At 51.0% G+C, this 15,765-nt stretch overlaps 1 protein-coding gene and 1 non-coding gene across 2 annotated transcripts in view; one reads left to right on the forward strand and one right to left on the reverse strand.

The window, feature by feature from the left end:
* ERN1 (endoplasmic reticulum to nucleus signaling 1) overlaps nucleotides 1-15,765 on the reverse strand; it is an 88,213-nt gene that overhangs the window by 55,421 nt on the left and 17,027 nt on the right. Inside the window, exon 2 of the mRNA XM_075562076.1 lies at nucleotides 608-728. Coding sequence (XP_075418191.1) covers nucleotides 608-728 — 121 coding nt within the window. The remainder of the gene's footprint in view (nucleotides 1-607; nucleotides 729-15,765) is intronic.
* LOC142460442 (U6 spliceosomal RNA) lies at nucleotides 11,901-12,005 on the forward strand. The gene has a single exon (XR_012786645.1). It is a non-coding gene; the product is annotated as a U6 spliceosomal RNA (small nuclear RNA).

Consider the following 15,765-nt stretch of genomic DNA (forward strand, 5'->3'; position numbering starts at 1 on the left):
CCCGGAGAAGGCAGCATTGGAGATCAAGGGCAGTTTCCCAGCTTCCACGCCACCACCAGGAAGGTGAGGGCATGAGGCGGACGCAGGGCGGGCCCAAGGAGGGACAAGCTCGGCTTTGGCTTCCCTGGCACCACAGAGGCCCAGTAAAGTGACTAACCTGGACCACTGTCAAATTTGGCAGGTTGCGATTATTCAAGCCTCTTTATGAAAACACGGGAGCAATTTGAGGTGTTGACAGATCTAATTACGATTACAGGATGCTAATCGTTTCGAACTTACCCAAACCTAACCACAACCCATCTCTTTAGAGACCGACCAGCCAGGGCAATTAACAGAAAAACCTGGAGCCATTGAGACATCAAGACAGCTGGAGGAAGAGAACACACACACACACACACACACACACAGCGCGCGCTCTTCAACTGCACACTGGACAGTCGCAGCAACCAGAGCGGCGAGCGCCATTCCTCGCCCTGACCCTCCCTCCCTTTCTCAGTTTGTATCTTAGTAATTCAGGTCTCACCGTTTCCGCTCCTCTTCTGAAACCTGTTTACTCAGAAGCAGTTGAGCCAATGTCCCTGCCACCCCAGGGCCGCATCCAAATTACCTTCCTTCAACGTCCATTTGATGGAGCCGGTCCTCTTGCTCACGGCGTGCAAGCTGCCGTCCAGGGTTGACACAAACAGCAACGTCTCGGGAAGCGTCACTGTGCTGGGGCTCCCGAGACTCTGCAAAGAGATGGGAGAGGCTTCACCCTGAGAAGCTGCAACCCCTGCGCCCCATCCCCAAGGGCAGTCTTTCTAAAAATCCCCATCTTCCAGATGAAGCAGCTCAGGGAGCGGAGCCTGCATTGCCGTGCCCCCAGCCTGGTGCAGACAGTGGACAACAGCTGAGTTGGGACTAGAACTCATGACCCCTTCCTTTAACTCAGTGGCAATCCAACCTGCAGGCAAATGGGCTCCTGACCTGAGGTGACAGGCAGAGGGACTCTGTCCTCACTCATGGGCAGCCTCTGCTGAAAGTGTACGTGTATGTTGGGGTGGGGTGGTGGTGGCACGTTTGGCTTCCTGGTGAACATCCTTTCCCCTATACTATTTTAGCTCCTGCCTAGAACCTGGTCATCTTGCAGGACTCTGGGGAAAAGAAGAAAGTCTACAACACACTGGCAGGACCCTCCTTGTGCTTACAGAATTTAACAAGTAAAGATAAAATTAGAGGGAAAGGTTTAAAACTAAATAAGAGGGGGGAATCCCAGCTTTCATGATATAGTTTCTATAATACTAAACTATGTAGTAAACTACTATATAAAGTTTACCTAAAATAGTAAAGCTTTATATAAAACTATCATGAACACTGTGTTTTATATACAGTGAACTTGTACATGGGTCAAAAGGCAGTTGTGCAAACTAAGCAAGGGAATACTGCATGATTTTAAATCAGGAGAGGTGTGCATTAGGGGTGTGTCTGCTTATGACACTTTTCCAATCTGGATGCTGATCAGCTCATCAGAGAGACTGGGCTGTAAGAAGAATGAGGCATTGGGACTGGGGGCAGGCTCATTAACAACAAGCAACAGGCACATGACACAACCTTGCTTGCAGAAAGTGATATGAACCACCTGCTGCAGATCAAGGATATGCTCTGCAGCCTTCAGTGTGGATTACAACTCAATGTGAAGAAAATAAACATCCTCACAACTAGACCAACGGGTAACAACGTGGTAAAGGGAGAAAAGACTTAAGTTGTCGAGGATTTCATCTTTCTTGGATCCATAACCAATACTCATGGGCGCAGCAGTCATGCGCTCCAACAACGCGTTGCATTGGTAACTGACTGCACAAGACTGCTGGAGTGCTGAAAAGCAAAGGGTGTGACTCTGAGGACTGAGGAGAGCCTGGCCCGGCCACGGCATTTTCAATGGCCTCACATACATGTGAACGTTGGATCCGAGTAAGGACGAACAAGGAAAAAGCCATGCATTTGAATTGTGAGTACCACGGACTGCCAAAAGACATAGTACAGACACAATGCCCCTTAGAGGCAAGGATGGTGAGCCTCCCTCTCCCGTACTTTGCACCTGTTACCAGGAGCTATCCATGCCTGGAAAGGGGCCTCATGCTTGGTAAAGCAGAGGGGCAGCGAGGGAGAGGAAGACCCTGGACAAGATGGAGCGACACTCTGGCAGCAACAACGGGCTCACAAACAACAGTGAATAAGGCGCGGGCCCAGGCGGGGTTTTCTTCTGTAGGACACAGGTCATTATGAGTCAGAACCAAGTGGGTGGCACCCAACGGCAACATACTAGCAACACCTGAGATCCCAGGAGAGATGCAGAGGTGTTTAAATAAAATACACACGCCCCAGGTGTTCCTCACTTATACTTAGAACTTAATTTAAATCGAAATATGCCCTTTTGCTCAATTAAAGGAAGATTATATAATATATTATATATCCATATCCACAGGTGGTACTATGTGCTTCTGTGTTCTACAAGATCCTCATTACAATCCATTTATAGTCACACACACACACACACACACAGAACTAAAATTCTAACAACGCTTCAGGACTAAATTAATGATGACATGTGGACTATATATAATCACTGGGACATTACATAATCATTACAAAGTACTTTAACAACTATAATATAGGAAAATGTGTATACAATATGCTATCAAGTAAAAAATATATAGAATCTAAAATTGGGGGTACATAGTAGTTTTAACTTTTTTTTTTCCTTTTTGTATGCCTTCCCTCTTTTCTTGCTGAGAACGCAAACCAGTCATGTAATTTGGTGTAGTAGGTTATGGGCTGGGCTACTGAACCACAAGGCTAGCGGTTTGAAACCATGAGCTGCTCTCAAGGAGAAAGACTGGGCTTTCTCCTCCCACAGGCAGTCAGCCCCGGGGACCCACGGGGGCTGCTCTGCATCAGCACTGACTCCATGGCAGTGAGTGTGGGTTTGGTACAACTGCAAGGAACTGCTTGTGCACTCTGACTCCTGGCAACCCTTCAGGCCAGAGCAGAACTGCCCCGGGTGGTTTCCCAGGCTGTAATCTTAATAGACACAGGAGCCTAGCAGCCCAGTGGTTAACTGCTGCGAACGAGGAGGTTGGCAGTGACACCCAGAAGGAGAGAGGCGGCGGCCACCTGCATCCATAAAGATCCCAGGCCTTGGGCCGCCTGAGTCACAACAGGCTTAAGGGCAGTGGGTTTGGTGTTTAGGGAGCAGATCACCAGGCGTCTGGCTCTCTTGTGGAGTCGCTGGGGACCTCGGAGCGCCCACTTTGGGGTTAACAGATGAGCACCTAACTACTGAGCTGTCACTGGGGAGCTCATAATGAACAAAGTGCCCTCAAAAGGACCTCCTGGCAAAGACTGATAGGCAGAGGGGCCAACATTTACCGAAACAGATCAGCGTTGCTAACTAGTCGAGTGGAAACAGAAGCCAGCTGTCTTTTCTGAACCTCTTGGAAACCACAGGAAGGACAATTGTCTATGGTTGGCTGGTGAATCAAAATAGAACCCGGTCATATAGCAGCTCAGTCTTCGAAGGTCTCAGAAACCCAAGGCGGAACCAGAAGGGGGATTCAGCAGCCCAGAGCACCAACAGTTGGTCACAATGTCCAAAGAGCGTCACATACCCCCAATCACAAGTGACTGGTTCTCGTTCTCGCTCGCTCGCTCGCGCGCTCTCTCTCTCTCTCTCTCTCTCTCTCTCTCTCTCTCTCTCTCTCTCTCTCTCTCTCTCTCTCCAGCTTCAAACTAGAATACTGGGGGTGAGGGTGGGGGGTGTTTCGTCGTGATGGAAGACGGACCATTGACTCATAAGGCCAAGTATTTCAGAAAGGCTCTGGATGTTGTTGGCAATGCACGGATACTGTGGCTGTAACTGACATGAACGGAACAAGGCTCTGGCAGCCTAGGGCTGTCCTGAGCACAGCTGACAAGTATGTGTTTGTCCACTGTGGGCCCGGGCATTGTCCTCACCCCGTCACGTCAGTCTGGGTAACCCCTTCTCTCCCCCGTGGGTATTAACAGTGACTGACCCTGCAGCCATGCACACAGTTTCTAGATAGACAGAAAACATTTGCCGACTTGGTAAGGATGAATAGCAGGAAAGAAAATGCTGAGTCTGCAAGCTGCCGACGCTGGCTATCTAACATCTGACTTATTTTTTTAAAGGGTGGGTTCTAGGAACTAACCGTGGCTCCTAGAAGTAACCACAAAACTCGGCGGAGGGTGAGAATGGTGGGGCGGGGCTGGCAATCTGGTCCACCCCAAACTCGATATCCCTGCCTGCCATTGGCCTGGCTGCTGCCGCCACGCTCCCTCTCCCACTCGGATTCACCTGGCAGGGAGCCATAACACACTTCAGTTTCTCTGAAACTCTGTGAGCTGGAAGGAGCCTGGCGGTGTGATGGTGACGTGCTTCCCACCCACAGTGGGAGACCCCGAGATCGGCTCCCCAGAGAGATTACAGCCTAGGAAACCCCAGGGAGCAATTCTCCTCTGTCCCATAGAGATACAATTAACTTGATGGCACCGGATGACACATGAGGGAGCCCTGGTGCTACAGTGGTTGTCGGTTATGCTGCTAACCGCAAGGTCAGCATTTCGAAGCCACCAGCGGGTCCGAGGGAACAAGACGAGGCTTTCTATTCCCATAAAGAGTCACAGTCTTGGAAACCACAGGGCAGCTCTACCTGTCTTATAAGGTCACTATGAGTCGGCATCGACTCGAGGGCAGTGAGTAATGACAATGTGAAAGCTGAAGGCCCTCAATCTTTTTTTTGTTTAAAGAAATGCTGCACTTCCTGAAAAGAAAAATAAGTTTTTAAATTTCAATTACCCTCCAAGAAATAGTTCCCAGGTGAACGGCCTACCTGGTAACAAGGGGCCAAAATATATTTTTAAATAGCACCAACCTTAAAAAATAAATTTGTCAGAATTGCTGAAAGGAGAAAGGAAAAACAACAATAGCAACAAAAGAGCACACCCCTCATGCCCAGGCCAAAGCGGGAAGTGGCAGTGGGGACAGAGCTTGCCAACGAGACCTATAGTGCTTGCTGTACTGAGAGCCCCTAACAGCCGGCGCTTCCTACACAAAGGAGTCCCCCTGCCTCCGCTGTTCGCGAGAGTCACTAATTTCTTGGCGTCCCGTAAACTGGTTAAATGCAACCCAACCACACATCTGTACTGGTTAAATCCATATGCCAACACTAGTGATGATTCAGTAATGTTAAACAAAACTGCTGAACCAGTTTTAAAGCACACCACACACTTTCTATGAATCTTTCCCCCTCCCACCCTCCATTCCAACCGCCATGGTGTTTGTGCCGGGAGGTTTTTCTTTCCTCTAAGGCGTGCCACACCGGTTCCTGGGATCCGGGAGCAGGCTCCCCTTTCCCTCCCACCACATTCACTGGGCTCCTGTTATGTTACATAAGCCTCACTGTGCATTCTTTACGTAAGGCGAAGAAAACCATTCCTCTCAGCTTAGAGTACAATGCTTGGATCACGCTCACAAGGATTGTGGCAATGTGTTCCAACTGAGTATCGCTATGCCAGCGAGTGTGCTCCGAGTTCCGGGAACCAGGGTGCCAAGGGCATGCGGGCCAGGCACCTTTCGCCCAAGGCCACTGGGTGGCTCGTCACAGAGGAGAGACGCAGGCCCCTGACTTCCGGGTTCATTTTGGGTGGTGATTACACACAACAAAGCCTCGGTTAGCACCTTGATACAGGCATGCAAGTGAGGAAGGAGGAGAAAAATCCCAAGGGACTTTGTGGTTGCACTAAGTCAATTGCCACGCATGGTGACCCCCAGTGCACTGGGAGGGGAGCTGGGGCTTCTGGTGCCGGATTTTCTGTGGTGGGCGATCAGGCCCTTCTTCTGAGGTATCTCTGGGCAGACTTGAATCTCCAGTCTTTGAGTCCACATACAAGCATGTTCCCTGCACACTCTCCCCGGAGGCCCCTCCACTAACCTAGAACAGTGCAGGGTCTCTGAGATCGACTGAAGTTGCACGTTGCCAAATGCAAAATAATGTCTTTTGAGTGGACCAGACTCGGTTTATAATTATTCATCTTAGCAACAATGCTTTCGATGTAGCAAGGCAGGCATGCTCTCCAAGGGAGACCAGAGAGAAGTGTGTGTGTGTGTGTGTGTGTGTGTGTGTGTGTGTGTGTATGTGTACACACGAATGTGCACGTGTGTGCCTGGGGCAAGGCGCATGGAATCTGAAGGATGAGAAAATACAGGTGAGGGATCGTGGCAAATAGACTGGGTTTTTCTACTAGTGACACTTGGCCGACAGCCACATGATGGGTCAGCTGATTTAAGACATACCAGTTAGATATTTTCTACTGTGTTATAACAGCACACATAAATACACACTATCCACCTCAAAGTCATCTTCCAGCAGAGTTTCCTGGTTGCCACTCAATGGTGTTCAAAAGAGGGGACCAGCATTCACGAGACCCACACTCCCAGGCCCATGCAGCAGTAAGTTGTCAGGAAGGAGTCATAGAGGCAGTCCCAGCCCACCAGTTGCAGTCCCAGCCCACCAGTTGCAGTCCCAGCCCACCAGTTGCAGTCCCAGCCCATCAGTTGCTCTGTGGGAGAAAAAAATGGGCATGCCAAGTTGGCATGGCATGCATTCCAGGCTTGGAGACTTTACTCCAAGTGGGGTGGCTAGGCGTCGGAATGGCCTTGATGGTGAGAGGTCTGGTTCAGACTATAACCTCTAACAAGGCCCGGCTGTTCGCAATTCTGGACACTTTACAAACACACCCAGCCCAGTGCTGGGGCGCCGACCCCATTTGATCATGATGGGAGGAGGCTGTGCACAATGCGGACCACAAACATTGAGGATTCACAAACCGCACGGTGCTGGAGTCACCGCCACGTAAACGTCAGTGCAGGCTGACCACACAGCTGGGTCCCAGTGAGAAATGCAGCCCTCTGAGCATCGGCAGATGTGCTGTTGGGCCCTCAAAGGCCAGCCTTTGAAAGTCCTCATCTCTCAAGCAACCGCCTAGCAAGATTCACATGGCGACGGAATCTTCGATTGAATCCAAATAAAGAACCAAATGAAACCACCGCCAGCCGCAAGAGGCCTTTCCGGTTTCCTTGTAGCCATATCTAAAGCCAAGAGCAAGCCATCCCAAATCCTGCTGGATTCCATCTACAATAACCCATCAGCCATGCAGTGCCTGCGAGCCAGCCCGTGGGCTTGCAGGGTGCCTGCTTTTAAGTCAACAAAGGCAGCCATGACATTTGCTTTGGATTGGAGTCAATGTCTAGCTGGGATCCAGTGAAGGGCAAGGCCTAACTGAACAAACAGCACCGTGCGGTTTCCACACTCAGCGGCCGGGACAGGTGAACTTGGGTTTGTGGCAATCCTGGCATGTGGCATAATTCACCACCACCAAAGACGGCTGCGATTCTTCTGTGTAGGTAACTCTCCTTGAATGGATCCAGTCAAAGGCTCCTCCAGAGTCGGTGCCAGGGGAGCCCCATTTCACGAGATGACTATCCCCCAAACTGGTTTGGGGGCCCCAAGCTAAGTGTGTAAGTTCAAGCAGCTGAAGGTCTGATTGTCATCATGGTCCCTCTGCCACCAACTTACACTGTCCCCCTGCCCCCCGCCCCCGGGAGGGGAAGAGACATCTAGGCATGGGAGTTGTTACACGAAGTCGTTCGCCACACCACAGTCTGGAAAATGAGCCCGTGTTCTTGGGACGGTGGCAAATCCCCGGGGCCTTTTGTATGAAAACAAAAAGTCAAGGTTACACAGCGTGAGCATGCTGGGCAAGTCGGCGGCGCTATGCTGTCTGCAGCCCAAGGGAACTATCTGAAGGGAGACTGGAAATCTGTCCGTGTGCTCAGCTGCCGAGATTGCTAAAGACCCGGGCTTCGAATCGGTACCTTCCAGCTCGACCCCGAGCAGAGAATCTGCCTTTCCAGGCCTGGGAGATTGAGCCAGAGTCTACGGCTAAACAAGATCTCCAAGGGACACCCGATCCCCGACCCCACCCCTGCTGCTCCCAGCCTAGGTATACCTAAGAATCACCTGGAACCGTGGTGGGAATGTCAGTTCTGAGTCAGGGTATTTGGGATGGAAAGACAAAATTCTCAGCAGGGGTTCAAAGCCCTGTGGGAAATGCAGCTCACACAAACTAAAGTAGAAGCGATCTATGGAGCCCTGGTGGCAGAGTGGTTATGTGCTAGCCTGCTAGCCGTAAGGCCAGCAGTTCAGAAACACCAGCTGCTCCTCAGGAGAAAGACAAGGCTTTCTACTCCTGTAAAGAGTTACTGTCTTGGACACTCCCGGGCAGTTCTGCCCTGTCCGGTAGGGCCACTATGCGTCAGCAATGATTCCACGGCAGGGAGTCTGAGGAACATTCTGACAGGGCATATGAATTCCTATGTCACCACTGTATTTATCAAGTCCAATTGAAGTCAATTGAGTGTATATATACCATATATGAAAGAAAACCCCAGACCAAAAAAGGATGAATCAGATACCCAATTTTTCAATCAATTCCTACCACAGCAAATAATTGGAACCTATCATGGTTAGAGATTTCTTTTTCTGATGGAGGTGGCAGTGGTGGAGGTAAAGTAAAAAAGTAGACGAGTGCTGTTGTTAAATAAGAATTATCAACACACCGGCCTGTGTGATCACAAGGTGTCAATGGGATCAGATATTAGGCAAGAGATGACCCAAAACAAATCTTATCGATGCAAATGATGGGGGTCGGGGAGGAGACCCAATGCCCATCATCTGTAGATAACTGCACATCCTCTCACAGAAGGGTGACAAGGGAGAAGCGAGCCAACTAGGATGCAGTACAGCACCAAAGAAACACACAACATTCTTGTAGTTTTTTTTAATGCTTCCCCCACCCCTCCCACTATCATGACCCCAGTTCTACCTTACAAATCCAGCTAGACCGGAGCATGTAAATTGGCACAAATAAGGGCTCCCGACACATGAATCCAGGGCAGATAAAACCTCAGGAACAGTCATGGGAGTAGAGGGGGAGCATGGGGGGAGGTGGGGGTGGAAATGATCGACGTATAACACCCCCGACCCCCGGAGAATGAACAACAGAAACGTGGTGAAGGGAGACAGCGGACGGTGTAAGATATGAAAATAATAATAACTTATCATTTATCAAGGGGTCACGACGGTGGGAGGGAAAAAGGAGGAGCTGATACCAAGGGCGCAAGTAGAAAGAAAATGTTTTGAAAAGGATGATGGCAACATATGCACAGATGTGCTTGATACAACTGATGTATGGGTTGTCATAAGAGCCCCCAATAAAATGATTAAAAAATAAAAAGAATGATCTACAAACAACTGTATTTATGGCATAATTGCTACCTACCCCTGCCAGATGCTGCCCAGCTGTATTCTAAACATTACACACAGTGAAATATGGCTCGAGTTGAGCTACCTGACCTGGCAGACTTTCCCAGCCAGCACCCACCTGGCTGGAAGTTTCTTAGAAAACTGTCTACTTCCTGGCTGGCCTGGCCCACCAAACCACCTTCCGCTCTCTCATTAGCTGAAGAATCGATTCCAGCTCACAAGGCTCCAGTGTTTTCTCCTCTAACCCAGATCAACAGTAGGGTCCATTTATGGCTGTATGCAATTGTGGAATGAAGAGGGCCGGAAAGGTCACCTTCGTCAGCCCTGCCCTCATACAGGGGAGGAGATGCCGGCCCAGAGAGGCGATGTGACTCAACCAAGGTACCACAGACAGTTAACTGGAGACTGGGGACTGGAACTCAAGTCTCCGCCTCCCGTCTGGCTCTCTGGCCCCTGCCCCACACTGTAATTTCATGACCTTCAATCAACGCTCCCGGAGAAACACAAGCTGAAATTACTCCGGCCTGCAGCTCCCCTCGATTGGCCCCGTGTGCTGAAGGCAGGGCTGGAACTGCTGGGGGAGACCAGAATGCATTTGGAGGTGTGCTGGAGACACCCAGTATCCGTAAAAGGCACTGTCAATTATACAGGGTGAGGTCTTTCACCTGCCCTGGATGGAAGCCCTCAGATCCCACGCCACAGTGAAGTGGATGGGAATAATACCACAGAATGCTTTAGCCACGAGGGGAAAATATAGAAATAAAAACATTCCTATAATACACACTCATCCAGTCCAGTTCTAATGGTTATAAACACACACACACACACAACATTGCCCTTTGATGATGATGATGATGCAGTAGTTGCTGCCAATTCCTTTGATGGCTCGAGTTGTTCTTTTCATCCAGTGCCAAGGAAACGCATCATTACCAATCAGCACGGGACAGCCCTTTGAGCAGCCCGGCTCTTGTAACTAGCCACCATGAACAGCTGGGCTCCCCACTGCAGGTGAGGACTGCTTCGTTCCCTCAGGTGAGATGCTCACAAGAGGAGGGAGGTGCGGAGCTGAAGGCTGCCTTTTTGATGTGGGCAAAGGCAAGAATGCTTATGCCATCCGATTCCTGTAATTTCAGCCTAAATTTCCTGTGCTGAAATTACAGAAACCGCATGTTAAGAGTTCTTTCCTTATTCCTTAGGAGCCCTGGTGGCGTACTGGTTACACATTGGGCTGCTAACTGCAAGGTCAGCAGTTTGAAACCACCAGTTGCTCTTTCGAGGAAGACGGGGGTTTCGGATACTCCCGGGGCCAGTTCTCCTCGGTCCATAGGGTTGCTCTGAGTCGGCGTCAACTCCGTGGCAGTGAGTTTGTTTTTCTTTCTATTCGCTGGGCTTTGAGAGGCCAATAGAAGCAGGTCGGTGCAATGATCACATGCTGGGCCAGGACAGGAAAGTGGGGGGCGGAGTCAGAGGGGTGCTGGTTATGAGTAAAAGGCAGCCACGAAGGGACCGGCCAAGACTGGGTGGCGCTGCTTTTGCCAGCTTATCACAGTAGACAGGAAACAGAAGCAGGGGAGAATTACCAACAAGGAGAAACTGAGCCTTCGGGGTCAGGAGAGAAGTCCTCCTGGGCAGCCAAGAGAGCGAACGTCCCTCCTGAGCACAGGAAAATGGTGGCCCGGGGCTGGGGCGGGGAAGGAGCCACACTCCAGGGGTGGACGTGCAGCTGCTCCTACAACCACCTTCTCCTCGGGGGTGCAGGCCCACCCTGCACTTCACCTACTCCTGCCACCAACTTCTCCGGATCGGAAAAGTGGATTATTCCTCCGGGATTGGAATGCTGAGCCCCAGCAGCGAAGCTTCTAATTCTGAATACTGGGATATAGCAACATGTCTCCAAAAAGCTAACAAGGGAAATGCCAAGAATCTCGAAAACAAGAGCTAGCTACTTATTGCGGAACTGCTTGAGATGCTCTGGTGGGCACTGTGGGGCAGAGCAGACTTGCCCCATAGGGTTTCTGGGCCGTCGGGCCTTTCCTCTGCGGAGCCACTGGGTGGATTTGAACAGCCAACCCTTCCGTTAGCAGCTGAGTGCTTCACTCTGGTACCAGGAAGTCTCCTTACATGAGTCTTCCCCCAAAGCACACGCACTGCCACGGACTCCATGCCAACCCACAGTGACCCTACAGGACAGGGTAGAACTGCCCCTGTGGGTTTCCTAAACACACTCTTTTCCAGGAGTAGCAAGCCCTATGTGTCTTCTCCTGAGCGGCCGGTGGTTTCAGACTGCTGACCCTGCAGTTAGCAGCCCAGTGAGTAGCCACTAGGCCACCAGGGCGGCTCTACATAAGTCTGAGGGGTGACCATTTAAGTTAAACACGAATGGTGGCTGAAGATATCTGAAAGACAACAAGATTTAAAAGCTGGTTACACTCCTCGGCTCTCACCTTTCCAGGTAGACAGAAATAATACCGCAGCTGGCGGGACAGACAGAATCTGGGGATAATTAAGGTGAAAGGAGTGCTTGCCTCGGCGACACACAGACTACAAGTGGAACGACAGAGAAGATTGGCATGCCCGCTGCTCAAGGATGGTACGTAAATTCGTGAAGCACGTTCCATAGTAAAAAAAGATTGAAAAGGAAAAAGAGTCTGGTGTGTGGCATTTTCAGCAGAGGCACCACGCTTTGTGCTCTGGAGCGGCGCTGCCATCACCTGGGAATTTCCTCGTGTGGAACAGTCATGCTCTGACAGTGTGGGTGGGCAAGCGTTAATGCCGTGCGGGGGCAGGACAGGGTGAAAGGTTAGCTTCTGAGCTGACTGCCTCAGTTTGAATTCCGGCTTGGCCATTGCAGGCGGTGTGGCTTTGGGCAGTTACCTATCTCTCTGGGCCTGGGTCTTGTCTTCTCACCTGTAGAACCAGGATGGTCACAGCACCACCTCAAAGGGTGACTACAAACCACACCCAACCCACTGTTGTTGATTCCAACTTACCAGGACCCTGCGGCCAGCGTCAAACTGCCCTGCCAAGTCTCCAAATCCTTACCGAAGCAGCCTGCCACAGCTGGAGTCGAACCATAACCACGGTGTGCCCAGGGTTCCTCTGCTGTAGGGCTCCCGGGAGGCTTCGATGTGTTCGTCTACACAGAGCTCTCGGAACTGGGCCTCCTGTTCGGTAAGCACCGCCTGCCCGTTGCTGCTGCTGAGTGCACCGAGTCGGCCCCACCTCACAGCGAGCCCACCACATCGTCAGAAATGACTGTCTGGGAAGCCCACAGGCGGTCGGAAATGACTTGATGGCAGTGAGTTTGGCTGGGGATGCAAATCCTGACAAAAGACCTCTGCTCCCTGCCTTCAGGGTGCTTATCAGCTGTGAGAGGACCTTAGTCACCAAGCAGGCACACCAACAGACCAACACCGTGTACAAGTACCCAGACCCCGGGCGCTGGCCATGCAGCAGGAGTGCCTCTGGTTTGCGGCTGGGGTGGGGTGGGAGGGCTCCGAGCAGTGGCGGTGGGGAGCTTTTCCTGAAGCTCGGAAAGCACATGCAGGAAGGAAAAGAGGAATGCCCGGGGAGATGCCCAGCCTGTGCCAAAGCCGAACAGAAGGCAGGTGCCGAGTTTGAGCACCTGGCGGGCAGTGTGGCTCAGGGGAGAGAGGGGTAAGGTGGGGCCAGGGAAGCAGACAACCTGGGGTTCCGTACAACCACAGCGTGGGCCATAAAACCAGGATGGTTTACAGGTCTTGCTTGCTCGCGTGCAGCCCACAGAAAGGGTAGGATGGTGTGCAGTTGTTGCTATTGGGCAAAGCCAGTCTGCAGGACAGAGACCACTCCTCTAAGATACACCCGCCTGAGGGTCCAGGTTGTGCTCACACCCTCGGTGGGACTTCTCTGGGTCCACTCTATTCCAACAAGACCTGACGGTGCCCTCACAGGATACAGCCGAGCATGAACATCACACACCAAAACCGGATGGGAGGGTGCAGTAAGACGAGGCTGTTTCTGCATGGAACGTGCCCAGGAGACACAGCATCCCGAGTCCTGCTCCTGGAGGGCCTGCTCTGGGCTGACACCACACCTGGCATCAAAGAGCTCTCTCTGAAAGCACAAGGAGCCGAACCTGCCCCGCTTCCACCATCCCTGCCAACTTCTAATCTCCCCAATGCTGAAATCAGTTCTACTTTTACTGCAGTGGGCGGGAATCTTGGGGTCCAACCCGAAAGAACGAGAGAAGTGTCGGGGTCACAGAGTCACATGACTCAAGATGGTTGGCCAGGATTGAGTGCATGTATCCATCCCTTCCAGGACCTCCCTGGTTCATACTTTCGGTCCTGTTGGCCGACTCTCATTCCAAAGCTCACTCTGCTATAAGCAAGACGCTGGAGCCATAGCTCCCGGTGTCCAGGGATTTACCATCCAGCAGAGAACAGTGCACCACCAGGAACAAGGTGGCAAGTCCCACGACTGATTGTGCCTCCGGAGCGAAGACTTGGCAGCATCCCTGGTCCTGGCCCAGAGCAGTCCCTCAGACTGCTTCTTGTGGATTCTGAGCATACCCTGCCCGGCTCAGCCAGAGCTGTCTCACTCCTCACTAACTACCTAGTGCCCATGTAACTCCAAACCTTGTGAAGCATCCTTTACAACTCCAAGTTAAACAAGCAAACAGCTATTCCCGTGAGCCTGGCAAAAGTACAACTGATGTTCTGGGGCAAATGACACTGGAAGGAGATAAGATGGGACAAATGATATGGGTTCTGGTTTGGGCTCTGGGCAAGTCACTACATTTCCCCCAGGCATCCGCTTCTGATTCTGCAGAGTAAGAGGATGGGGTTGGAAGGTGCCCTGTGGCTCTGAAGGGGGTGATGATCTATGGCTTACCAGGTCCTTATGGATTCTTCTAGCTCCAACCAACCCAAACATGCTGCTGATCCACATAAAGAATAAAAGGGTTTGGAAGCCCTGATGCCTTGGGATGAAGTCATCCTCAATCCTGATCCTGCCACATCCCAGAGTCTCCACTGATCTTGCACTGTCGCAACACTGGACATCAGTAATGCTCTGCCTCACTTTAAAGCTCAGGGAGGGAAAGGAAATGCCACAGAAATCAGCCAACATGAGCAGCCCCTGGGAGTGGCTACTGATCTCTCCCCAAGAAGAACAGAGAAAATCAGAGATGCGAGGGAACGATCCAGGCCAGAAGGCTAAGGGGCCAAGAGAACCCAAGCTTTCAGGACCCCGAGACCGGAAGTTCTAGACCAGCAGTTCTCAGCCTGAGGGGCACAACACATATTTCCCATGGTCTTAGGAACTAGACACCTCTCCTCTATCCCTCTCCAGGTGGGTCTGCCCACATGCAGACATGCCCACCTACGAGCACCTGGTGTGAAGACTTACCCATGCTACACCATGCTTCAAGATGAAATTTCATTTATTTGTCATTAGCAAGTAATATTTCACAATATATAATTACAAATTGTTTTTTGTGATTAATCACTATGCATTAATTATGTTTAATTTGTAACAATGAAAATATGTCCTGCCTATCAGATATTTATATGACGATTCATCACAGTAGCAAAATGACAGTGATGAAGTAGCAACAAAAATATTGTGATGGTTGGGGGTCACCACATGAGGAACTGAAAGGGTCGCAGCATTAGGAAGGTTGAGAACCCCTGCTCTAGACAGTGACCAGCTCTCCCTGCAGCCCACCCTGAAAAGGATCAGAACATGTGATCTCAAGCAGAGTGTGAGAAACACGGGAAGACAAAACTCAGAAGAAGAAAGACCAGGGCCTGGAAATAAACTCGCACCTGTGGCTCGGCGGCCAGTCAGAATGACAGGCAGGCCTGTAAGGCGGACAGTCACACCGGGCGGCACCCACTCCCGGACCAGTCAGCCATGGCCGCTACAAAGGACAGCCGGACACTGTGGGGCTTGCCATCAAGCTCAGGAATCAAAATGTGCATAGGCTGTTGCCCGGAAAACTAATCTGCCCTGTAGACTCACCCCAATCCCAAGAAGAAAAGACAGTGTTTATTTTTAAGGAAATCAACTAATGCTATGTATGTGATGAGCGACTTGCTCCCAAGTACACAAACGCGACAAAGTCTAAAACCCTGGCCTAGGCCGAAACGGGGATCCCTATTGCTCTGCCACCACAATCAGATAAGTGATTGAACTACACCCACTCACCGTGAGGCCGGCGTTTCCAAGTACTGAACCATCAGATTACGACGACTTAGGTTGGTGTTAGAAGTGACTGTGGTTTGGTTCCCAGTGCGCTGAGTATCAAAACTACAGACAAATTCACTGATGACTGCTGTGTGGAAAGGAAACAGTTTTCCCCTTTGCCAAACCAGGCCACACCGGGCGCGAAATGAAC

Source organism: Tenrec ecaudatus, chromosome 10 (assembly GCF_050624435.1).
Source record: "Tenrec ecaudatus isolate mTenEca1 chromosome 10, mTenEca1.hap1, whole genome shotgun sequence".
Classification (NCBI taxonomy): domain Eukaryota; kingdom Metazoa; phylum Chordata; class Mammalia; order Afrosoricida; family Tenrecidae; genus Tenrec; species Tenrec ecaudatus.